Source organism: Mchenga conophoros, linkage group LG16, assembly GCF_057382185.1.
Source record: "Mchenga conophoros isolate Kocher_MC1m ecotype Shallow Benthic linkage group LG16, M_conophoros_male_GT1.1, whole genome shotgun sequence".
NCBI classification, from domain to species: Eukaryota; Metazoa; Chordata; class Actinopteri; order Cichliformes; family Cichlidae; genus Mchenga; species Mchenga conophoros.
Window position 1 is genome coordinate 30,104,417 of NC_140541.1, and position 25,761 is coordinate 30,130,177.

Here is a 25,761-nt window from a genome sequence, read left to right on the forward strand (position 1 = left end):
TATCAGTGCAACTACCAGCTACTAATTACATTTGCGTTTGGCATTATGAGCACAGACTTTGTATCACACCAAAAGCAGTTTTACAAACAGTCTTTAACACATGCATTACACCTAGGTAACTGTATCTGGAGTTTACACATGCTCCACTGAGCTCCATGCTTCCAAAGGCTTTATTTATGTTCTGCTGAGCTGCAGAGTGCCCTCCATTTGGTGCCATACTTCCCCGCCTGTTTATCAGTGACAGCATCTCTTCCGCATTGCTTCTCCTGAAAGGTGGGGAGGCTTTGCTTTGCCAGCAGCGTGTGCTCTGTGATTTATTGGAGCTCGTTGCAGGCCTTGGGCTCCTCTCCTCTCCGATCGGTTGTGGAGGATGGCTCTGTCACTGTGTGAACTCAATAGTTCAGGCGCACGGAGCGTTTGTGTCTGTGCTAATTTTCCACGGTCCCCCCCTTTCCAAACACACATACAAACGAGCGGGCACCGCAAAGCATGTGCCTGATACAACCACAAATTACCAGCATGCGCACACATGCAGAAACACCAGAGCATGCTTGATGAAAGGTGTGGGTCAGGACTTATGTAGGGGAGTGTATAAGGTGTAAGACTAATTATCACTGCTGGTGAAATAATCAGCTGTGTAAACTGCAGCCGAGCAGAAACACTTGGTTTATAGTTCACAGGATACATAAATTCTAAACCCGCTCAACTCTTGTCTCACCTCCTTAAAGCCGAGTTTCCAGTTTACTCTTCAGTCTGTGGTCATTACGTACAGCAAAGAAGACTGAGTGTTTAAATCTTGCAGATGCATGGTGGTGACTGTAATCCAACAGAAGGTAGTCTCATCTTATTTTACTTGAGCAGATTTTAGATATAAATGTAATAAAGGTGCAAAGAAATTGTTATAAGCTTCTGATTTAAGTTGCCAGAATTATAGCTTGCATTCTTAGACGCTGAATTTACATAGAAGAGTGACTGGAGACTTTCAAACAAATCTCTTGTACGAGTAGTCCTTTTTCTGCTCTGGAGACTCTAAAAGTTGGAGGTCCACTTTAACCAGAACCTGCACAAGGTGGCTGACGCTGCTCCCCTTGTAGCTCGCTAAGGCTGCAGATCAAAACAAAGTCAACAAGATGCAGTGCAAGATAGTGGAGGTGCAGTTCATCCATGGGATAATGAAGTTATTATTGTGGTGATATTTATTGTTACAAATCTTAATTTGAGAAAGTGTGTACGTGCCTCCTTTCGTGTTCACACACACTTGGATGCACACGTGCTCTCATCCTTTCCCTCTCCTACCACACATACTGTCTAATTGTGCAGAAAACTACAAGATGATGATTTTTATGGCTTGAAACAACTATAAGTGCTTTAGATTTTTGACTTGGTGAGCAAACACCTCATGCAAGTTTATTCTAAATGGACCATAAACTTAATTCTGAATTGTACCAGAATGCAAGAAGGACAATCAGTGAAACCTGAGCCATTTTCAGACACAAACTCTAAACAATGTCCAACGTGTCCTTTCTTACAAACACAGCAGCAAAAATCTGACTATTATAAGAACTCTGGTTAGATTGTGATGGAGGGCACGGGACGAGCACACCACTTTGAGTCTGCAGGCTGATTACTCACACATATTCTTCAAGTTATAAAAAGTATCACACAGACTTTGTCGGAATCCCATTTAACTTCTTAGTCTACAGAATTACACATTTGCATCCTGACACACAGCTTCACAAGGTAATGCTGAGAAAAATGTACTCTGATAAACTTTAAAGCACAAGTTCTATTCAAATATACCAACAAGCTTAAGCTCCACTGCTCACTGACATTTTTGTGGTGGTGCATCAGATCCACTGAGGGGGGAAAATCTTACCGTCAGCAGGGCTCAGTCCTCGGGCCGCTGAGATCATAGAGAGGGTGGGACTGCTGTGTACTGAGCGTAGGTAGTGCTCCATGTGAGGGCTGACATACGGATGTGGAGGGCTGAATGGTGACTCGCCGGTCCCGGCTGCCGCGTGAGGAGACAGGCGAATCAGCGAAATATCTGAGATGACTGGACTGCCCGTCAGTCCAGGAGGCCTGTGGAAAGGAAGTAAAAATTGGACAAATATAAATAGCGGTAGAAAGATTTAGAGGCAGAGTGGATTAAGGGAAGGCGCAAGACAGACTGCGAGAGATCAAGGGAGAGAAAATAGAGTGCGTTCATTTGAATATTAGCATTGTTGTTATCTCCTGAATGATCTCCAGTGGTATGTTCATAGACATGCCTTAACTTTTGTGTCTTCAGTCCAAATCCATTTACACCCTTTCCCCTCCCCAGTCACACAGCTAATACATAATAATCTCCATTTGTTCACCTTCTCCCATTAAGCCCTAAAGCTACAGACAAGTTGAGACCAGGACTTCAACTGCAACGCTACGATGAAGTGTGTTGTATCTGTTCGGGTGGGCAAAACTGCTGGGTGTCTCAAATCAAGTATTACAAGGAGTGTGATAAGAGGACACAAGCAGATGCTTAAAACCTTAAGTGGTTCCCTGTAGCCACATTCCACATTCGGCTCGAAGTTTGTCTGAAGTTCTCCGTCAGCCTGCCGGTCAAATTGGCCTATACAGTAAATTTGTTACCTGTGGCAGGTAATTGGCAGCTGTGCTAGCAAGAACGCAGACAAGTAGGTGTTGTAATCCTGAGCTAGATAAAACTGTCTGATAGCCGCTGGCAGTACGACACAGCCCTTTGAAGGGGCACTAGTATTTATGTCGGCCAAGTTTGCTTTAGGCATGACAAGTGGCTTGTTTTTCCCCTGAGTGTGTGGTACGAAAACCTGGCACAGATCCAGCCCTCAGAAACACACTTAAGCCTAAGCAATGATTACTAAAATGCTAAATAAAAGAGGGTGGTTATGTTACTAGCTAGTAAATTGTCCATCAGTATGTTGCAGAAATCAAAGTGAGACCCTGTATCCACTTGTTTTCGTGAACGCCGAAGAAGGCATTGGAAACGTTTCATTCTCTGTGATCACGTGGGAGCATCGCAGCCATAGGTCATCAGTCATTCATACTACAGTCAGGACAGAAACAGGCACTGGGAGGAAGCTGTGGGTAATAACTGTAAGACAGCCCTGAAGACAGCGGGGTCCTCCCTTTCTTAGAAATGACCAGACTAATGACTCACTAAAACTGTCAGCGAGTTTGAGGAGGGCCTTGCACAATGAGTCGGAGCAAGAAATGATTAAAGTTTTGGCCACCATAAGGCTGCTTTTAACCTTCTAACATCCCGCAGGTCTTCAGCAACCTATCTGTGGTTAGAGTTGGGCTTTTTTGTTGCTGTTGTTTTAGCCACATACTAAATAAGCAAATTTTGTTGGCTATAAACTATACAATGTTATATAAGATTTTCCATTTGGGTGGTCCGATTAAGCAAGTGTATAAAAAGGAGTGGTGTGTAACTGAACACTAACCCCAGATGAGTTGCCAATGACCTGTTGGATGTTAAGAGGTTCAAACTGAATGTTGAAATGTTCCCATTTGGTCATTTTGTTCCCATATTAGGCCTTACTTTACATGTTCAAGTGTGTGATTGAAGTGATTTTATGCTGGCCTTGTTCAAATCTGTCAAACATTACATGCTAAATGCCTCGAGTTAGCTCTCTCGTTCACATAATCTTCTCGTTTTCAGTTAAATGCATCTGTCAGCAGCACTCACTAGAACAATTCGAAGTAATAAAAATAACAGAAATGCTCTCTTTACGAGTGACGGCAAGCAAACTCTGACATTTCAGCATCTCCATGGCTGTTGTGTGAACAAGTGAGTGTTTATATGTGTGGTTTTGACTTTTGGCAGCATTGACTGCAGGCTGGGTACACATCGTGTGTGTGTGTGTTAGGAATGGTTAATCTTTTATAGAGGTATAACCTAATTTATCAAAAGTTTATGGCATAAATCAAAGTTAATGAGGAAAAAATCAAAAATCAGGCAGGATTTGATGAAATGAATGTGACTGCTCCTGTTTGAAACTCCTTTCTGTGGCTATGAAAGGTGGGCCAGGGACCTGGTAAGGCTGAGACGTCCCCCTCACCCCATCCTCCCTTCAGAATTTCCCTGCTCAGTCTTTCTTTCAGTGTATCTGTGCAGCCGCCAACCTGCACCCGGGCCCAGCCCTGCCCAGGCCCTCGCTCCATTTCCAGTAAGCGCCTGCAGACTGCCGGCCTTGTATGAGGGCCAACTTTCTGCCGTCCCCTACAAACAACCATAAAGAGCCCTCTGTTCTGGACGGGAGGGGAGAAGTGAGAAGAAACAGACGCTCCATACACAAAAACACGCTTTGCCCGATCTGCCTGTAAACAGCATACAGAGAGGCTGGCACTGCCTCCTCAGATTAGTGCCTGGGTGCTTCACTGAAGGACTACCTGGGTAAGCTGGCACTGGTGCTGTCTCAGAGCGGACTCAAAGTCCATCATAGTAACTGGGAATCCCAGCCTTTAGCTAAATAAAAAGGCAATCCAATGTGTCCTGAATGGACAGAACAGTAAAAATACCTGCCTCAATGCAACACAGGACTCTGCTGAGCATGTTGCATCTGTACCTCCATCCTGGATCGAAGCTGAGTCCATAATGAAACATAGTCAATTTCATTTAGGTCTCATTAAATCTTAAAATATAATAGTTTATATTCTATCTGCAATAGAGGGCAGATATCCAAGCCAAAATCTGCAGATATCTGACAGTTTTTGTTTATGGATACAAATGCATTAAATTAAAAACTACATAAAGATGATAACTGATGGTTTCAAGCACTTGTTTTACCTACTTACCTGCAACCAAAGAATGCAAACATGATCAGAACACGAATAAAGTTAAAGCACAAAGCTTTTTAGTACTAAATATCTCAGCCACTGATGCTGCACAGTCATTTGTAGGTGTGTCTTTATGTTTATAGACATAAGGTCAAATGAGCTGCCTTTAATTGTAACCACAGTGTGTTTTCACTGTTGTTCACTGAATGCAAAATCAAAGTTTCAAGTGTGAACTTCAACCCATCCTCTTCCACTTATCCAGTTCAAACTTGATTTGAAAATAAATGTATTTAATTCCGGTTATAATAAAAATGCCAAACTCTTTATTCTCACCTATTTTCCCACATTTTACTTTAAACCTTTATCCATCAGCAAAGTTATTTGTTTCTTGGCTGACAGCAAACCCGCGTGCTGACACACAATACTCGAACTGCAGTAAATCACTCAAACAGCCAAAGAGTGTGTATGAGGCCATGATAATAAGGTGAAATTTACTGCCCCTGCCTGTCAGGTGGTTGCAAATAATAGTCTTGCTTGGCAGGTACCATTATTGAAGCCTTGTCAGTCCACCCTTTTTCTGACAAGATGTTACTTGAAGTCTGTGTGTTTTCCCGAGGCTCCAATCACAGAGGCTTAATAGCAAGCTCTCCGAGGAGCTCTGAGCTCTGGAGGAGCCCTGCGTCTTAATCAGGAGCTGCCACTTAAAGAGATTTCCATCATACCTGAACACTATGGGTGGCTACCCAGTGGAAATAGACTAAGAAATGGAAAACAGACCTAATATAGATGTCTTGTCATTTGTCCTGGTGATGATGATACTTGAGGAGAAAAAGAGACAGAGGGATAGGAAGCCAGTGTGAGCCGGTAGATGACATGCTTTCAAGCAGGTAATTGCTATTTGTCTCTGTGTTCTGTACTGTGTGATTACATGCTCTCTGTTGTTCCATTGTTAAAACGCTGCTGTGAGAAAAAGTGATTTGGACAAGGTACGGCTTGTTGAGCATATGAGTAAGTGCATACCACAGAGCATGTACATTACAGCGCTGGTGGTGGCAGATTTCACTACGATTAGTTATGAAGTAAAGAAAAGTGGATCGTTTTTACGGGCCAGAACAGTTCCAGTCCAATATCATACAGAAACAATAAGTTAAGCAAACATGCTCTTTTTGCTTTGGTCTCCCTTCAATTTCAGCCTTTAAACACAAATGTGAAAAATTTATAGTTTTTATTAAGACTGTGGGGTCAGATGAATTTATTATGTCAGACTTTCACAAACCAACAACCCAACAGGCGCTGATTGTGTGCGGAGGTAAAAAGTGAAAAGATTAAACTGAACAGAAATATACTTGTTCTGACTGTTAAAGGATTTGAGGGAAACCCTGTTTAATTAAGAGGACCCAGAACTCAAAAAGAGCCATTCAACCAATCTGATAAATCTCGAACAAGAATGAATGTCTCCATCTGGACTGTCTGAGCAAATAAAGATTCTGAAAATGATCAGTTTTCTTTACCAAAGGATGCTTTCTGTGTTCCCGGGGAGGTCACATAGAGTCAGCTCCCCTTCTGACTCCCTGCCCTTTTAGCTGCCCAACAAGTTAGTGTTTGCCTCTCTGGCATTTTCCCTACTGGCTCAGGGTGGGATGAATTATGATGCACCACACTCCCTTCTGTACTTCTGGGCAGCCAAGGCGATCAAGATAAATCACCATGCTGCCCCACAGGGGATGTGGTGAGATCCTGCCTTGGATGTTTTTGGGGCCCTGATCAGGATGCTGAGGATTTGGAGCTGATGTGATACTGCACTCCCTGAGAAGCATGCACTGTGCACACAAAGGAGAGGCCTTGTGGAACTATGTCAGACGATTGGATAATAAACTAAAACGAGATGGGATTTTACAGTGGGTAATTATCCATTATTCGGCTCCGCTACTGTCACATACCATTTAGTCTTTTCTGAGTGTAAGAAAATTACACTGAAACCATGCGATAAACCGTGCAAATTTCAGCCTATTGATTCGCAGCATCCCGCTCTTTTGATTGATGGCTCTCTTGTCTTTTCAGCCGCACATTCCTGGCTGCAACTCAGGGGAGCCTCCGAATTCAAACATGAGCCGTGACAATGAGTAGGTCCTGGAGCCAACAAGAAACAACACAAGATACCAACATGTCTGTCAAAACCACCGAAAACTAATCGACGGAGTCGAAAATCCAAAGTCCACCCTACCCCGCCTCGCCCCATGTTACCCAAACCAAAACAATGAAGGGCAAAAAAAACAAAACAACAGCAGCCCAAATGGCTCATGTGTAAACTGTATTTAATCAACACATTCCGAGCTGTGGGGCTGCGGGCCGTCAGCAGGCTGATTGCCTGGTGAGCAGCACCACATCTGTTTGTGTACAGGGGCGGTGTAGGCCACAGCTCTGCCACACAAAAACCTTGGGCATATTTCAACTTTTCAGTGCTGCAATTTGCCCCCAACTGCTTCCCAAAAAGCATAAATACAGGCTGTGGAATGAGCGGGGGATCTGTTTTTCTCATCCACGGCGTTGTCATTGAGGTTCTGGGAACGGAAGGCTGGATTTCAGATGCTAATTACTCGGTCAAACGTACTGGCACGGTGGCTGGCTCTCCTGGCTTGTGGGTTTGCACAGAAGATGCACATATGCAGCAAACAGCACACAAGTACTGTATCAAAGTCCAAGTTCTACTGTCCGCCCACCAGAAGCTCTTCCTAATGTGTTTCAGAGCCAGCTCGGATATGGCACGGAGACCACAGTGTGACGGTTGCTACTTTTAAATTTTTGGACCAAGCCTTTAGAAATTTGCTGAAAAATGCACATGACATTGAAAGCCTGCATAATTAATAGAAAGTTGATACATACTTGGCCTAGACACTGTTTTATAACAGTCTTTTGTTCTCCGGAGATTCGAGCAAAGGATCACTTGTGTGATTCCAATGTAGCCAATGTAGATCACAATACCAGCTTGCACAAATATCCTAAGTGACTGCAGCAAGGAGCAGGCAGTGTAATGTGTTCAGCCCTGCGATACCTACAGAATCACAGGATGGAAGAAGTACTGCAGGATGGCAGCTTTTATAGAAAGGCCTTCAGACCTCATTATGTTATATGCAAACAGTAATGAAGGATCCATCAAAAAGGAACGCTGACACTCGGGAACCATCGTGACCGACGAAGTTCCACCACCAGGTGCCCTGCGCCGACGGCCTGCTCCATTTCTCCAGTACGACATGCGGTAATTAGGTGAATTTGGTGCGGGCCGGGCAAAGACAGCTAGATCAAGGCCTTGATGAATTAGTGGGAGCAATCTGACAAAGTCACATCACATTAATCACAACAAACCGGGTGCAGAGCCACACTCTTGCCCCCCTCCTTTCTCTCGCTTTGCTAGTGATGAATAGCTCTGCCTGCACTGTGTATCACCTGATCTGGCTGAATTTAAATGTAACAGCACAATTCCCACAAAACCTCTATTGATCTTATTCCTGGGTTCCCTTCTAGGGTTCGAATATTTTAGATAAGGATGAAGGCGTGGTAATGTTAAGCAGGCCAGAGTTTTATGGTACGCTACACTCATAAGTCACAAAATAAATGAATCTTTGTTTTTAGGTCAGGTTAGAATACATGTGGTAAAAAAAAACTTCCACCCTGTTATAACAAACCATTCAATCAGTCAGTGCTCTTATTTTCATTTAAAGGATACAACAAAGATGTTGCTGTGTTGCAGAAACACTTTCTTTCAATGTTTGGACCACTTTCTTGGTAGAGCTAAGTCCTAAACCATGGTCCACGAGGGCAGATACAGAATGACACATTCACAATTTTAAAAGCCATCTAGTAGACTGGATTAGATTCTTTGATGGGGTGATTCTCTTGACCGTGTCTGCAGTGGCAGCTGGCTTTACTTTCAAATTGCTCGTGACGTCCCACGTGTTACGCATACATAACACCAAGATACCTACGGTATATTTTTTACTGCCACAGCTAGACTGCTGGATGGAGTGGTGGTGAGATAAACCAACTGACATGTCACACTGAGACAACTTTACATATCACCAAGTCCTCCAACTAAATCACACTAGTCGTTTGTTTAGACTGGTAGCCTTTTACAACATGGAAAACTCTGAATGTGAGTTTTCCATGTTGAACTCCATCCACAGGTGATGACTTACTGAGCTAATGTAGTTGCACTGTGTAAAGAGTTATTACGGCTTGATGATTCATGTGATCTAAGATAACGAGCCTTGTTATGAGCAAGCGTTTGTGTTTGTTTCTTTTTGTTCTCTGCTTATTTTCATCCCTCCTTAATAGTATGTATGTCTTGTATTTTTCTCTTTTTTTAAAAGAATATAAATAGAATACAAGTCCTTTTAATTTGGGTTTGTTACACAGCATGATTCCCAAACTTTATGACAAGCCCAGGGACATAAGCTGTAACTGTGAACCATTAAGAGCCAGAAAAATGTTATGACTTTACCCCATTTTACCTGTTTAGCTGATATTCACTTACTAAGACTCCGCTACTAATGCCACACAGAATGTGTTGGCTATTAGACATTGAATTAAACATTAAATTTCTCCCAACCCCCATAGTTGGCTGGAAATAAAGTGTTTCAGAGGACATCAATAGATACCTACCCGTGCATTGAATGGAGTGGGTGTGGCTCATAATGGTACCGCCCCTCGTGGTGCCGCATGTCAATCGGGATAGGTGTGTGAAAAGTGGGGAAAAGGTGGTGCGCCCCTGCAAACACAAAAGACAGAAAAATGTTAGAGAACAGCATTTCTTAACGCTCGCCGAAAAACTGGAATACAGTTACTGATTAGTGGCCGCTCCATTTTACAGTTCCCATAATGCAGGAGTAATTAAAACCGACCCATATGTGCCTGAAGAACCTTCATTAACTGCTCCCTCTCCGCCCAATAAGACCAAAGCAAGTTTTACACAACAATGAATGCTGCTTTATGTGTCAGACCAAAAATGCACGAATCTGCCATTTCCTGCCATAAATGCTCTGATGGCTCAAGGGAAGTCTCATTAGAACAGCTGTTTTTCATTAATTACTGTCATTAGAGCAGCAGATCATAGGAAACTTTACCGTCATGATTTAAGGAGGAGGAGAGGTCTAATCACACATAAAGGCTGGCTAATTCTCTCCACTTTAAAATGTTTACATCTCAGATCTTTGATGGAGAAAAATATGCCGTATCTCAGCGGGACTTTTTGTGAATCTGACTGGCAAATCCAGTTGTTTGTTCACTATAAGAGGAAAAAGACAAAGAGCTGTGCAGCAGAGTTCTGTCCTCACAAGGACAAGTAAGCCCAAGACCAGAAGGGTTAAAGGTCAAAGCAGATCATTATCTCAGCCTAAGAAAAACACTGGCATCAAGTGTCAGGAGGAAACTGGTGTAGCACCAATGGGATGCAAAGCAATATTCACACATGTTCAGCCCAAATTTAACCAGTGCAAGAACGTCTTCCTCACTTTGTTTCACTTCTTAAACTTACTAAACTTTTTATTTTTAGTTCTGCAGTTTCACCTGTTAGTGAAAAATGTTTTTTTTAAACTTGCCGTGACAGCAGCTGGGAATAATTAGTATTTATGGGTTTTGTTTTTTTGTATTTTTAAGAAAAAGAGCAACAGTTGTGTGTATAGTGTATAAATATAATATCATTTCATTCAGTGTTTGCATTGTTAACAACACCTTTCTCTATGAGATGTGCCTCAGGTGTGCTAATTCACTTTAGCCATCACTGTGAAAACAAGGTGTGTAACAGGACTCTGTGCCTGCAGGCTATGGCTAAATACTGGATGTTGTTTTTAGGTGACGGCAGTTACAAAGACAGACATTAACCCTAATAGAGCCTTTTGTTAGTGTGACTGAGGCAATCATTGTGATGTTGCACCATCTTGTTCTTGGTTAATTTGGATTGGTTCCCTGAAGGCAGCTCTGAACTGTATAACATTTGACAGGAGTGGAATTTTTTTAAGACCACGCATTAACGCTCAGCGATTATTTTACCCTTTGAAAACAGACTTTAGACAGGCCCGGTTTTACTGAGGCGTTGCCCTAGTGACGCTGTTGAAAACATGAAATTAAGAGAAGAATTGTACAAAACAATTTAAATAGATTTTTAACTGCAGTGCAGCACACCCATATCTCAAATTTTACGGCTCAGAAATTGTTTTAAAAAATGCTCAATTTTTGGTGAATTAAATTCTTGGATTTTATTAGGCTCTTACTTTGCACCAATTAGCATGTATATGTATCTCTCCCATACGGTCTATGGATATGGCTTAATATCCAGGCTAGCTAGCAGATGATAACACAGAACTCATCTCATCTGTCATCCAAATATAGTTAGTCTGGCTCCCAGAAACCAACATGGTGGCAGTCAGTAAAGCTAACGAGACTTTACCCTCTGGTTCCAACTGACATTTTAATGTCCTGATGTCTATGCCATTGTAATAATGTAGTCAAAATAAAGCAGCCACACATATACACATGTTCTATACTGTGCTACAAGATTTTCATTTGTAAAAAATTAGCAAATAATAAAAATTATTAGTTCAGAGAGCAGTGAAAAAAAACCCTGTAGGTTTTATTAATCACTGAATGTGCCCAGAACAGTGAGACCTGATCTAGAAGACAAATTGAGTTGTAAAACTCTGTCTGGTGCCTCTTCTCCTCCTTGAACTGTAAAGGCCAAGGGCTTGTTGTTTCTATTGAGACCTAAGTTGCTGGTTCTCAGCCACTGACCCGCCTTCATTTTATTTATTTATTTATTTATTTATTTTTGAGCAAGACGGTCAGACAAATCCAAGTCAGCTTCTGGTGAACAAGCCAAAACAGGCACCCAGTAAGAGAGAGAAACGTAGAGCTGGGGAAAAGAAGTTTGAGCTTTGTTTCACAAGTGGAGCCAGAAGTTGGTGATTTGTGTGAGGGGTGCCCCCTGCTTGTGCTTCCTGGCACATCTCTGGTGAAGAGGATGATGAAGCTTACTTTTTCTTTACTTATTATATTTTGTGCGGTTCTGCAAAGCTAATGTACAGTGATTAAGTCTTTTTGGATAATGTATCACATTCTACAGGAAGAAGTCTTGGTGTTTCTTCTGTAAGGACTAATGCCCAGGACATTAGAGAAAATACATGCACAAACACTAAAAGAACCAGCACCAAGCAGAAGCTCCAGAGGCTGCATGAAGCCTCTCCCCACCCCCTCCCAGGATGGTGCTGCTGGATGTGGGGGTTATAAGGGCTGAGCAGGACCTTCCATCACCCAGACAGCTGCATTGTTTGCTGGGCTGCAGGGACAACTACCGACAGGTACACGGCTGGGACGATTCACACGCCTCAGCTTCTTGATTTACCGTCCGTCTGTCCCCTTTGGGCGTGCTGGCATGTGGGGTTACTCCACCCTGGGCTTCATATAGCCAAAACTGTGTGGATGGCATTAGCACAGTGTCCCAAAAGCAATCAGTGTGCCAGAGACATGGAGGATAAAATAATCACAGTGACAACTTTAGATTTGCTTACACAGCAAGATTGTACCATGGATTTACTGCTTAAAATGTGATTTATTCACATTTATTTATTCAGATAGAAGCCTTTGTGTATTTTAACTGCATTGTGGTTTCTGAGTGTTTGCACAAACACACATTTAGTGGATCTCTGACATCACAAGTGTTTTGCTTCTGCTGTGTCATTGCAAACAGTTTAGAACTCAGCATCTAACATTATATATAAAAGCACATACCATGGAATAGCCGTAGGATTGTGAGTCAACTATTTTTATTATAGCATTCATTATCATTCTCAATATGCAATAAGCGTGTCGTGCACAGAGCACTGAGGGACTTTTGTTTTGGCACAGTCTTATGCAACACAGTCCCACTGGAGACTGGAAAACAGTTAGGACATTTGGAATATTAAGTTGTGTTCCCCTTTTTATTTTTACTCACCTGAATATGATCTTTTATCAGATCGGTCTCATATCTACTTATTCACCGTTTAACAGTTTTCCACTGTTAAGGATATAACAGTAACACGAGTGACCACATGATTTATTAATAGAATTGTATGATTGAGTTTCAAAAAGATCATATGTGTTAAAATGCAATCGTTGCCAGTTTAGAGTTGTTTGCCAGGATTTACATGTCCCACTGAACCCCTCACAAACAAACACTAAACAAACTTCCTATTAAAATACTAAAGTTACAAACTATCGTGAACAAACATCCATTTTCATGCCGTGAGACCCGGCTGTCTTATCTCATGAATCAAACCCGGCCACAGGGACTTTTGACCTGGAGTCGTTTTCAGTCTTCACATCTGCTCTGAACTCTGGTAACATGTTTGTTTTAAAACTGAACAAATCTTTGCTCCCCCATGACCCCCATAAGAAGGCTCCAGACATGCTAAACATCCTGCCAAGCAGCAGGAAGAGCCCCACATCCATCCCTTCTTTTTAGTTTGCATCTTGAATCCTCGGTTTGATCTCTCACTAAAGACAATGGCAGGTGTTCGATATCAACAAAGGCTACTTCGAGTCTCATGACTCAGGGGAGGAAGAAGGAAAAGCACTTTTGCATTATGAAGTCCCAGATCAGGACTACGCTGAAGTGGAGAGCGGAGTGGGTTCATATCTTTGAGGAAGTACTCAATGATAATAATAATAATAATAATACCCTGAAAGGCCAGAGCAGGCCAGGAATAATTTTCAGGAAAAAGGCTTCTGTTGTGCTTTGATAGAAAGAGGCGGGGAGAAAGATGGGGGGGAGAAAGCAGAGGAGTAGGAGCGGTGGGGGTGCGCGATTCAGACAGGAAATTCCACTAGAAAAAGTTGGCCCGAGTCCTAACTACACAGCACCGTGCCAACGGCTATACACAAACGCTCATGTGCTTGCATACACACTCACATTCACAATTACACACACAGACACTGATTTGTTCTGCAGTTCGGTCTCCGTAAGCAGACGTCCAGAAAGTGACTGAGACAAACGTGCCGCTCGGAGCTTCAACAGAACTGCCCTTTTCAAACACACACACTGCAGCAAGTGCTATGCTCAAGGTTAATAAAAAAGTGTGTGTTTAGCCTAATCCGGGAATCCTGCAGTACACACACAACATGAAACCTGCAGGTTTAATTTGCAAGACTTCGCTTCCTCTAGGGCAGTACATGGGCGAGTGATGGCGACAGAAGGATTAGAGGCTTACAGGAGAGCACGAAAACCACTGCCATGTTTAAAAGGAAGTCTTAACAGGGTGGCTCTTTACTTTTAACTACCCTCAGGGAAGGTAAAATGATACCTTTTTTATTGATAGGGGGATTCTGGGCAGAAGGTAAGTGGATTAGGCCAGTGGTCTCCGTAATGACACAAGATGGTTTGAGCGGAAATTCATTAGTCCCTGTGAACTCCTGCTAAGTCTGTAGATGTTATGGTGTACACACCAAAACGCTCGCAGCCTGGAAGCACTGACACAATTGTTTTCCAGAGGTTTTGAATCATCAGTGTAACTATGTTATGGAACATCAGGATATTGGATATTTCAAACGAAATAATGTCCAGTACAGGTTAGATTTGTTGCTGGATCCTAATACTTCTGTACTGTAGACTAAAGTTTTTTTGGTTGGACAATTTAGTCAGTTTTGATTCTTGGGATCAGATAATATGCAGCATTTAAAAACTTCTGCTAATCGTATGGTTTGTTTGTAATCCCTAAAGCTGGTTAGAAAAAAAAGAGGAGGGATGTAATAATAGGTTGGTCAAATTACATTATCAGCTTTCAGCTCTGTTTGGGTCTCCAAGTCCTAAAAATATAGCAAGGCTTTTATAATAGGTTCCTGTTTGTTGAACTGAAACTGAACCGAATCAGGGGAACTGCAGTACTGACCAGAACTGCTCTACATATGAATCATGCGCATCTATCAGAAATCTCTAAAGTTGAAGCTGAAGGATCCTTAGGTAGACTTGACAAAAACGGTTGAGCTGGGTCCTAAACTTTGCTGATCAGGATAGTGATACAAGAAAAAGCTGGTGAGGCTCAGCGAAGAGCTGCTACAAACGGAGCCAACTGAGGTGGTGCAGCATCTGAGCAGGATGATTCCTAGATGGCTCCCAGGAATTTCAATGGTACTGGGAGGAGGCCTGAAGCATACTGGGCGATTATGTCTCTCAGCTGCCTTGGTAATACCTCAGTGTCCATCCCACCAGAAGAAGAACTGGAGGAAGGGTCTGAGGAGAGAGATGTGTAGGTACGGTGTTGATACTGTTGCCCCCATGACCCAAACCAAGATAAACAATAGACAGTTGGATAATTGTTTATATTAAAATTTCTGTAAATAGGCTGACATCTATTGATATTATTTTTTTTATGATGTACTGTGTGCATGTCAGTGAGTGATTAAAATCTTAACAAGTCTGTTGCTGATCCTGTGTTTATGTCTCATTGCCATGACACCCCCACCCCCACATATGCTGAATCTACTCGCCCAGACCTCTGCTGCCTCCGATCCTGTCCCGGCGTGTTTACAGATCCCTCTCAGGCCCAGCTGGCTCCTCTCTGCTGTGATTAGTCTCTGTCAGTTCAGCACGTCTGCTTCGGCCAATCACTCCTCAGTCTTAGCTTTAACCCCACGAACCCACCACCAGTATGATCCATCACCTGGGCTACAAGGTGCTGCACCGCCTCCCCTAATTGTTCTAAAGACTGAGCTCTACCAAGACCTTACCTCACCTGGGTTGCCATTAGCTACTGAGCTAATATCTCTCTTTGGTGTAAAAGAGGTGCTGAGGGGAAACAGGAGCAATTTTGTCAGTTTTACCTCCAGATTTTTTCCAAATTTCCATTTTTAGCTCTTTTTCTAAAGAACACTGGCTACATTTTTGGCTCTCCACCCACTGAGACTTATAATGGACTAAAAACACAAATATGATATGCACCACTAAGCCTGAATCGTGAGATTTAGCAGGATTTGGTGTATCCTGTGCTAACATTCAGGTAGCCTACAGCAGGCCTCTCTCTGAAGACTGATGGGGTGTCGGGATAATCAGCTTCCTGTACAGACTTCTGATTTATTGCCTGGTCACTTTAGAGCACAGGTGTGAGGCAGATCAGGTAATTAACACACTGGGTTTGTCACCGTTCTGTAGGTCAGGAGGATGTAAGGAAAAACCGGAAGGCCCCCTGTAAATGTGTTTAACATCCAATGGAGTGATACTTGACATAATGAGGTGTCGCGACCACATTTTCTGCTTTTCCTACTTATCAAAAACTGGGTTTATGCACGACCTCTGTCCGGTCCAAACAGTGTTAGCAAGCACCAATCAAGCCAAGTAACCTCAAATGGCAAGAGCTGGCAGGAAAGCTTTGTCTGTCTCCCATGAGCCCTTTAACCTCTCATACACAGCTGATGAAGAGGCTGCCAGTTCACACAAAGAGCGTCCTCAGCGGTTCTATGACAGCATCCTTTACCCAAAAGCAGCCATCCGACCCCCCTGAATTACAAACTGGGCTTTTTTCTTTAAAGGAAAGAAGGGGAAAGACAGAGGAAGTGCCCAAAATGGCATACAATGTGTGGGAGAAGGAGGCAGCGGACATCAATCTAAAGCTGTCCCAGCTGGGGTTCACCCCGAGGTGAGGTGTCCCCCATGGGTAAGCTGCTCCCCAGGTCCCGGGAGGAGGCTGGGGAGTATCTCTTGGACGGACCTGGTCTCCATCAGATTGCCTGTCTTTGGTCTTCCAGAAGGATACACACTTCCCCTTACTGAAGACATAGGCTTAGAAAGGCCAGAGGTAAATTGTTTCAGAGGAAAAATAATTTATGTTTAGAATAATTTACACTGCTGAAAATGTTTATATCCATCAGCGTGGAAGTTATATTAAATAAACGACTGATGTCCATTAGTTTCATTGAGACATTAATAGCAGCAAAGTTTACAACAACTCTAAAAGCAGGTGGGCCATTTCAGCCTCGACTGCAGGACACAGCCAACATCCTTCCACTTTGCTTAAATGCATGTTTGCATTAGAAAGCTACACAGTATAAAGAATTCACTGTACTGTACTTATTTGTTAGGGTTAAGTTTTGTTTTAGTCACATGTTTAAATAGACAAATTTCATGAAGCCGTAAGGCGTTTTCCTTCAAATGAAGTCTCACAGATGTTCCAAAGAGGCAGGATGTTAACTTAAACCCTCAGTACCTAACCTTAGATGAGTTGCTGGTGGATGCTAAAGGGTTTAAACAAAAAGATTTTGAAGAGCTCAAAAGCAACAGCTGACTGCTGGTGGTTCATAACACAGGGATGAGCATCTTAAGTGCTAGCCCCTGCACTCTCAGGTCAGCTATCCTGATAAGATAAAACATTAAGACTGCGCTGTTTATATACACACAGACAAGCCGGATCTCACAAACCCCTCTCTTGTCTGGCCTCTTTCTTCGGGGCAGGATTCAGCGTGGAAACTCTGTGAATTGGTTTTAAAGCACTAACAAGAAACAGCTGTGAAGGAGGTCAGAGGGCCTCCAACTAAACGGATCGGCTCGCAGGTGATCCACAGTCTGATAATGCTGCCCTTCTCATCCTCTTTTTGTGATGCGGCTCTTGTTTCAGTCTTACATAAAAATGTAGCAGACATGGTTTAGCAGATTATTCATTGTATTTCTCAAAAAGTGTAACCGGATAGGCTTATCAGCGAAGCATAAACACTCAGAATCAAATGAACAATCATCAGGTCAGCAGTGAACCCTGCTAGGGTTAGGGGTTTATGCCTATTGGGAACCTCTAAATTAAAAAGCTGTTACAAGGAAAATTGAAATGCTAAAATATTAGACATCTTCTACTTTCTGAATATTTGCCCAGGTAACATGTGGCTACAACAAAACCCAACCCCATCCCCAGAATGAGCCACTGGTTACCTGCCTTTGTATGACAAGGGGCCTGCAGGTGCCTCCTCATTCCTCAGGCACTGTTAGAGATCTGATGTGTGTGTGTGTGTTTTGTTTCCTTAAGCATTTCTTTGTGCAAACCATTCTCCATGTGCAAACACTTTTGGATTTTAGAAGTGCACAAGCGGCATTATGCTATCAGTGTTAGATACTGTATCAATCAGTGGTTCAGATCTCCTCCCCATAGTGAAAGTGATCAAACAGCGTAACAGTGCTTGACGTCTCTCCAGTTGTTCTTCAGCCTAAAGGCCAGTTTACTTGGCCTTAATGCAAGTATGGAAGCCAAATAAACAAGAATCCCTATGAGTAACACATGTCCCTTTCATCAGGGCCTCGCTGCCAACGGGGTCGAACCATTTACAAAGGAAAGAGGAGGAGGTTGATGCGTGTTACACTACAAGTCTGTCTTCAGTAGATTATACACGGGCAAATGTGAAGGGCATGAAGCCGAGCGGTGGAAAGCTTAAATCAGAGAGGAAAAAGCGAACATAGAAAGCAACCCTCCCATGGGGGAAATGACACTTGAGTTTGTGTACATATCAAAGAAAGTTTGCGTTGTTTCTGCAGAGCGCTACTTGAGCATTTTCGATTGTGTCGCTGTTTGTGTGTGTGCGCGCACGTGACTGCGGTTTGTGACAATTGACAGGCGAGCAGATGAAAGCTCCAGAGACGGGAGCGAGTGGCTAGGACATTACTCAGCAACAACAAACAACAGCCCTCAAGATAAGGCGTCATTTGTCACCGGAGCTGCAATGACAGCAGCGTGCATTGTGTGATAAAATTAGCTAACACGATACTTCCCTTGTGTGACACTCTGAGAGTTGAGTCACGGCGGGGTGAGCCTGCAGGGGAATCTCCTTTATCTGACAAACACCTTTATGGATACAGACAGGAAGGGCTCTCAATCATGAGGAAGTGGCTCTAGAGTTTTGTAACTTTTACATACTAGGAGCTTTCCTTTGGAATGGGAAGTATCAATTCTATTTCAGTCTAAATTATTTTGATGGAACAATAATAATAATGATAATGATAATGATAATAAATGATGAAATGTAACAAACAGGAAGATAAATTGACCACTTATTTTGTGCCGTTTAAAGATTTTTTTGCATGTGTAAAAAATGTTTTTCACACTTCCTTGTTTATATTAACACTGAGAATCTGCCCAGTTTAACCACAGACCTCCACTGAGCCGCCTGACCCGAGCGACCAGCCTTCAGCTGATGCCTTGCTCAAACCCACTTCAGTACCAGCTGCTGAATGAGGACTTACTTTGCAACAGATTTTCCCAGAACTCAAATATGAAAATAGGGGATAATCCTGTTAATTTGTATTTCTACAAAAAATACGTCATAAGAAAAGCAACGGCCACACCCAAAGCCCAGCTGCAACTGCCAATAGGACTGCACACCGAGGCCTTTGCACGCTATTTTTGGAGCACAGCCAACTGTGACTCCATCGCTAAATTCTGCTCACACACTCCTCAAAGCAATCTTAACAGCATAGTAAACATGTCAGGGGGTCAAAGCGGGCTGTACACGTGTCTTCAGCTCACCTCCTTTAAACACAACGCCATGGTGGCAAAGAGAAATATTGATTCAAGGCAGGCTGGACAAACATCACGCATGGGTCTGAAACACTTTTGCACCACCTGAACTTATAACTTGACAGAACTTTAATATGACACAGACTGTATCATAAAATACTATATAGATCTGTATATATAAAATGTCATAAAATGTCCTATTTTTGACTCTATATGATGTCATCAAGAGAGGAACTTCTTAATATGGTCATCTCAGGCTAAGAATACCACTGATTTGCTGTTCAAGCCTTCAGATTACTTTCAGAACACAAGTGGCTTAAAGGGAAAGTGGATTTAAAGGAGGATATCTAGTTTGCACCATCTAGGAAAAAGGAATTGACTTCTAAATTGATCCACCAGATTCCTATTGGCATTCTTCACCCAGCATCTGGACTCCATTGTGGTTTCATTGACTCTACACTCGACATATGTAGCCTTACAGTGTTTCAGTGAATATGTCAAAACATGCAAATGTCAAAATAAAATAAGCATTTTCACAGTGAGTGGAAACTTCAAGGCTGCTTTGGTGGAGAACTGGTGACGACAGCCATACAATCAGCTAGTTGACAATGAAGAAAAAGCATGTGTGTTCTGAACTTTCTAAAGCCCTGATGTGTGTAACTTGAAACTACAAGAGATCCAGGCAGCAGAGCAGTGATTGCAGAAATTTGTCTCGTATCGGAAATTCATCTCAGAGTGACAGACCTTACATTCTGAGGATAAAGGACCAAATTAAAGAGCTGCATTTAATTTAAAATTCTGTTTTGAACTATTTTTTCTCTTAAAGGATCCCATGTCTATAACATATTTGTCATTTCTTTCAGCTCATGGTTGTGGTAAGAACTCGTCATCCAGTGTTAGCATAATGACTTCATTATGACATTAATCCCCGATGTCATACTCATCAGAATTTGTGCACAGAGCATGCAATCAGGACGGCTATAAAGTACACTTTTATGTATTCTTTTAGGACTCTTGCCCATATAAGAGTTTGAGGATGGGCATTTGGAAGAATATGATGTCTTTTGGCTAATTTTCATTTTCTGTGTGTGCATTTTTTAACGTTGCTAATTTGGTGGAATGAACCTCATAAACAAGCACTTCACAATACTGACATATTTAAAATACAACGTTTTTAGATCTTGTTTAAGCTCTAAGACTGTCTCCACCACAAGCTCCTCAGAAAAATACCCAAACTTTACTTGTTCATCAACGAGCTGGTAACTTATAAAGTTAATAATGCCATGAAGTGGAGTGTCCAAGTTAACAGCTGTACACACAAATTTCCAGGGATTCTCAGCAGTATGATTTGGGCATGTCGTGCCGTGGAAACCTGGCATTTTGCGCTGAATGTTGAGTGCCATACAACAAAATGCAGAAGTCTCCATTCATGTATTTTTTCAAGCTAACAAGCTATCCTATGCCACTAAGCTGGGTGCACATTGCTAGTTTTATCATCAGTGCTACTGCAGACCTGATCATATCTCCAACTGTGTATTCACTTGGAGGCTGCAAACCATGCTCCATCTTTTTGCTTTATTAATAGTTAATAGTTTTCCTAGGTGATACTTTTACACTTACTAAGATCGTCAGTCTTTTAATGGTAGACACCCTATTACTATTGGTGATTCAAAGTCAGGACAACTTGGCCTCCGCTTCATGAATTTTTGACACTTTTTGTTGTGTTTTTTCTTGAGAAGGAATACTTCATTCTGGGTGTACCATGTTGAAGCCTGACATCATTATTTGTGACACAGATGTTTGAAGTTGTGTCATCATATCGTAAAACTCTGTCATTTTTATACTGTAATTTAAAATCTCTACTGCATTGTTAAATTGCAAACCAAATGTTTTTGCATACAAACATTGGGTTAGCCATACTTGACTGGACTGTATGCGCACTCTGTCATTGAGCCCACATGTAGACTGAATCAGTGCTGGAGAGCTTCCATCAACATAGAAAATGAAACATTTGGAGAACAAATTTAAGAGTCTGGCAGTCAAATGTTTTTACTGAGAGCACAACGTGGTGATAACAGTGGCATTTCATCAGACCTTGATGTTTTGGAGGGCTAAAATAAGACGCCCCAATGTCTTAGTGATTGTGCAACTGACTAGCGACATAGTGAAACAATTACAGTGTGGACTCATGCCAAACTCCAGAAATAATGCAGGGCAAACTCTTGTATGCTTATCTTGACTCGATCCAAAAAGGGAGGGCCTGCTAAATTGTATTTACCGTCTGTTTCCAGATATGAATTCCATTTATCGTAATGAGAAAGTGTTATTTGATGCCTTCTTAAAGAATTTTCCAGAACGAGTTACTGAACAAAACAAATAGTAAATACAGATGGACCTATTTTATCAATCTTTTACTATTTAGTTTGGGTTTTCCTTCAGTAAACATGACTGGCGTCTTGAGCTGGAGATGGGTCTTTCTACAGTTTGATCACTGTGGCATTTGTTCTTCCGGGCCCTTGATTAGAAAGTATTTTTCCTTTGCTCTGCTTCAAAGCACTAATTTAAAAGCACATTGAAGTTTTAACAATCCCTGCCTGGCTCTCGTAATGATCCACATGTGGCACAGTTGTGATGTTCAACAACCAACCCATGCTCTTTCTGTTGAGAAAAGGGTGCCACATGCTGCCACTGTATTATTCTTAATCTACTTTTATAGGCTCCACATTAAAGTTCACAACAAACACTGTGAGAAGTGACGCCATATGCTGAGGTTTGGGTGCTGGGGAATGAATCATGACTGCGGCAAAAAACCATAAAGACGATGGTGAATTTGGCAGCTCCACTAATATCCAGTGTTTTTCTTTCCAGTGCCTACTAGTTCACACCCCGGATTGTGTTTGGCCCAAATGTTGCCTATATTTGCAGTTTTTTGGACCACATTTGGTTTTTACTGCTAAGTCAGAGACTCACTGTTTCAACTCAGCCATACATCCACCTCATATGGGCCAAATGCCAGCTGTGTTGCTGGATTTGTGTAACAGAGAATTTTGGGGGCATATCTTGACCGTACAACTCTTCTCAGTGGTATAAGTAGCAAAAATCTGTCTCCTGTCCATGTTCTCTCTAAACCCATTAATGTTTCTAGACTTGTATGTATGTCTCAGGTAGCTAGTTAGGTTTTTCTCTGTCATCTTCTCCCAGACTGGTAGCTAAAGGGTTAGTCTTACAGCAAACACTCACAGCTTTGCGGGGCATACAGTATTCATTATATCTAAAATCCATTCTGCTTTTTTCAGTGTGAGCCCGCACACCAGTGGCGCTGAGGCATGCATTCATTCCTGAGACGTACCGTGTCACGAAAAACACCACTGTCCTATTTCTGTCCATCTAGCATTAGTACCATTTGACACTCCAGCAGAGCTGTGAATTTTGTATATTCCCCCATGAATTGGTGATAGCTCTTCTTCTTGTGCGGTGTTGTGAGTCACACAGCAGACAAGGAGGAACATTTACTAGAGTTAGCATTTCAGTACACAACACAGCCTGGTAAGAAAGCCAGACTGTGCTTCAAGGTAATGTCCTGCAAAAAAAAGCACAAGTCTCTGGGTATGTTATCTGAACTCAAACCCTGCTAATAACCTGAATGCACCTGACGACTTGGTGGACTTTAAGAGGTTAGAATATACGTTCACTATATTTATTCTATCTAGTCTAAGGATGCTAAAGAGTACCAATTAAAATATGATAGAGCCTCAGCAAGCACCTATATGTGCTACTTTGGCAGTGAGACTGGGCTCATAGTTTTGATAACTAGTGGAACAAATAAACTTTGATTTTGACTGACCCAACAGGTCGTGGAACACATTTTATTTACACTGTCTGCCAAACCTGGGGAGACCAAGCAATCCATAAGCTCAGTTTTTCTACCATACAAAGACTTTATTTTAAGCAAGCCCGCCACCGCAGGTCTTATTGAAACAGGGTTATGTTTCTATAGCGATCTCCCCCCCCCCCATCAGACCGCCACTTGTCAGCTACTATTAGGGCTAGCGGTTGCCTCTGCTTACATGTGGTACCCATCACCCCAGACCACGAGGTAGTGATCGGGTTCAACTGCTACAGCTCTAGGCCCCCAGGGACACTTGGTTCAGTGAGACCTCGGATCACCTCCGGTTATATGTGCCGTGTTATGACAGGCTAATAGTGCTAGTCACTATGTGGCAGCCGAGTGAAAGAGAGAAAGTTCGTTAGACAGTGGACGAGAAGGATGAAGGTTAATGTGCATGCAGATGTTGGTCTTCATAAAAAACAGAGTTTAGTGGTGCTTAAAGAAATAAAGCCTGCATGTGTTTAGAAGTTTTGATATTAATAAGATTTTGAACATCAAGAATATCTTAAATGTCAGTGTTTGACATGTCATTGAGGATGTTCAGCGTGGTTTGAGTTGTTACTTTTATCTGTAACTTTTTGAAGGAAAATATTTTTCAGAGCATTTTTGGTGAACATGAGACTACAAAAACACCCAGCGAGGCCAACAAAAACCACTGTATGTAATAGGTATGAAATTTCTAGTGTGAAGAGTTGAGCTAATGTGCTCCATACTCTCTCACAAATTTTTTAAAATTACAGAAAAGAATTCATAAATATTCAGGTTAGTATGGTGAGCTGCTCTGATATCCTGTCCTTATATGAGCGTGAGAGTCACCCAAAATAAAAGCTGTGTATTATTGTTTTTTTCTCCATCTGCCCCGTGGAGAAGTTCAGGGGCAATTACACCGTCTCGATTACTGTGACAAACTGCCAAAGCTAAACTTTAACCAGTCAGGACAACACACACACACACACACACACACACACACACACACACACACACACACACACAATTTTCCACAAGACCCATTGAACAGAATCAGCAACAGCCTGGTACATTAATGCACACCTGCACAAACAGCTTCGCTGCTGGTGAATGAGCTAGTCAGCGTATCCTAACAAAGTCATAATTTACCTTGAAATATACTAAGAAAAGCTTTTACAAATGGGTTTAACATGGCCTGATTAGCAGCACTAGCTAGTAGCTTAAAAATCTCATCCACTAATCAGTAGCAGTAACAACCAGATCACAAACACTAGACTAAACTACATGTCAGGACTAAAATAACAATGTGGATTCATAATTGATTTTGCTAGTGAGGAGGCTAGCTAAGTATGCCAGCTTGGTGCTATGTTTGACATCTAGAAAGTCGTATATATCTTAACAGTAGGAAAATGTTAGCTGATGTTAATCAAAAGAAAGCCAGTGTTAATTAGTGAAACCCTTTTCCCAAACATGAATATGAATGATGTACTGGAAAAACTAGGGTCTGCATCAGCTGCGGGTTTTAGTCATGGAGGGAGCTTCATTTGGTTTCAGCGATCAAAACCTCAGTTTGTATGAGAGGGATGGAAAAAGCCTGAAATCTGATTTCTTCATAATGTCAGTGATTTCTTTTCTGACGAGTTTATGATATCTTTTGAAGTCGTGTTGAAATAAACATAAATTAAAACGCTAAAGCAGGGGATGAGCTAGCCTATAAGTGCACTTTTCAGCTAGCTAGCCTTCACAACTAATAGTTTAAAATCAACCCATCCTGAAACTCCAACTTCAACTGATGTACACAATTGATTAAGTCATGTTCTAATTATTTCAGCTCCAGTCTGTTGAGGTACTGTGATCCCTGCTGTCTTTCAGGGACTTTGGAACTTGTGTGAAAATGTGTTGAGATTAATCAGCTTCCATAAAAAGTTTGGACACTTGTCACTTCAACTTAAACAGCACTGAAAATATATGAAAACATAAACCATGTGCAGATTTTTTTAGACTAAATACACAACTTAATGACGTGTTGATGGATAGCTCTGCAGTATCCATATATTTTACCCTTCTTGGAACATTTATAGGTTAGGTCAATATTTGCTCACGTCTGTCATTACAGCTTAAGGTTCAAGCACCCAGTCTGGATGTTAATTGGCTTGCTTGTCATGTAATGGCTTTTGCATTCAATTTTCCAAAAGTTGGGATGATTTTATTAAGTGATTTCCAGTCTGTAAATGGTAAGGGACCCCATGGTTTTGGCAACCTGAACCATCCCCCCCTCCATTCTTTGGGCCACGACGCCTATGAGTCTGCACCAATGTAGCTCGCCTGGCCTCACAGGAAGGAAATATTACCTGGAGCGGAGCGTTAATTGGAAAGTGCCCAGACGACGTTGAGTGCTAATGAACAGCCAAAATGGCCACAGAAATGAAAAAGTAAAAAATCCAGATTGAGAGCAAGGGAAGAAGAGGGGGTCAAAAACTCACTGAGGCTCTCTGTGAGCCCTCAGCCTCTGTCCGAGGCTTACGGCTACTTCCTTCTCTATAATAAGGGGTTATCCCCCTGCACAATGGAGAAATTAAAGTGTAAAACCTT

The 25,761-nt window shown here is 42.1% G+C and overlaps 1 protein-coding gene across 1 annotated transcript in view; it reads right to left on the bottom strand.

Annotated features, from left to right (window-relative positions):
* gli2a (GLI family zinc finger 2a) overlaps positions 1 to 25,761 on the bottom strand; it is an 82,582-nt gene that overhangs the window by 26,725 nt on the left and 30,096 nt on the right. Inside the window, exons 3-4 of the mRNA XM_085249168.1 lie at positions 9,457 to 9,562; positions 1,877 to 2,082 (exon numbers count right to left, since the gene is read on the bottom strand). Coding sequence (XP_085105294.1) covers positions 1,877 to 2,082; positions 9,457 to 9,562 — 312 coding nt within the window. The remainder of the gene's footprint in view (positions 1 to 1,876; positions 2,083 to 9,456; positions 9,563 to 25,761) is intronic.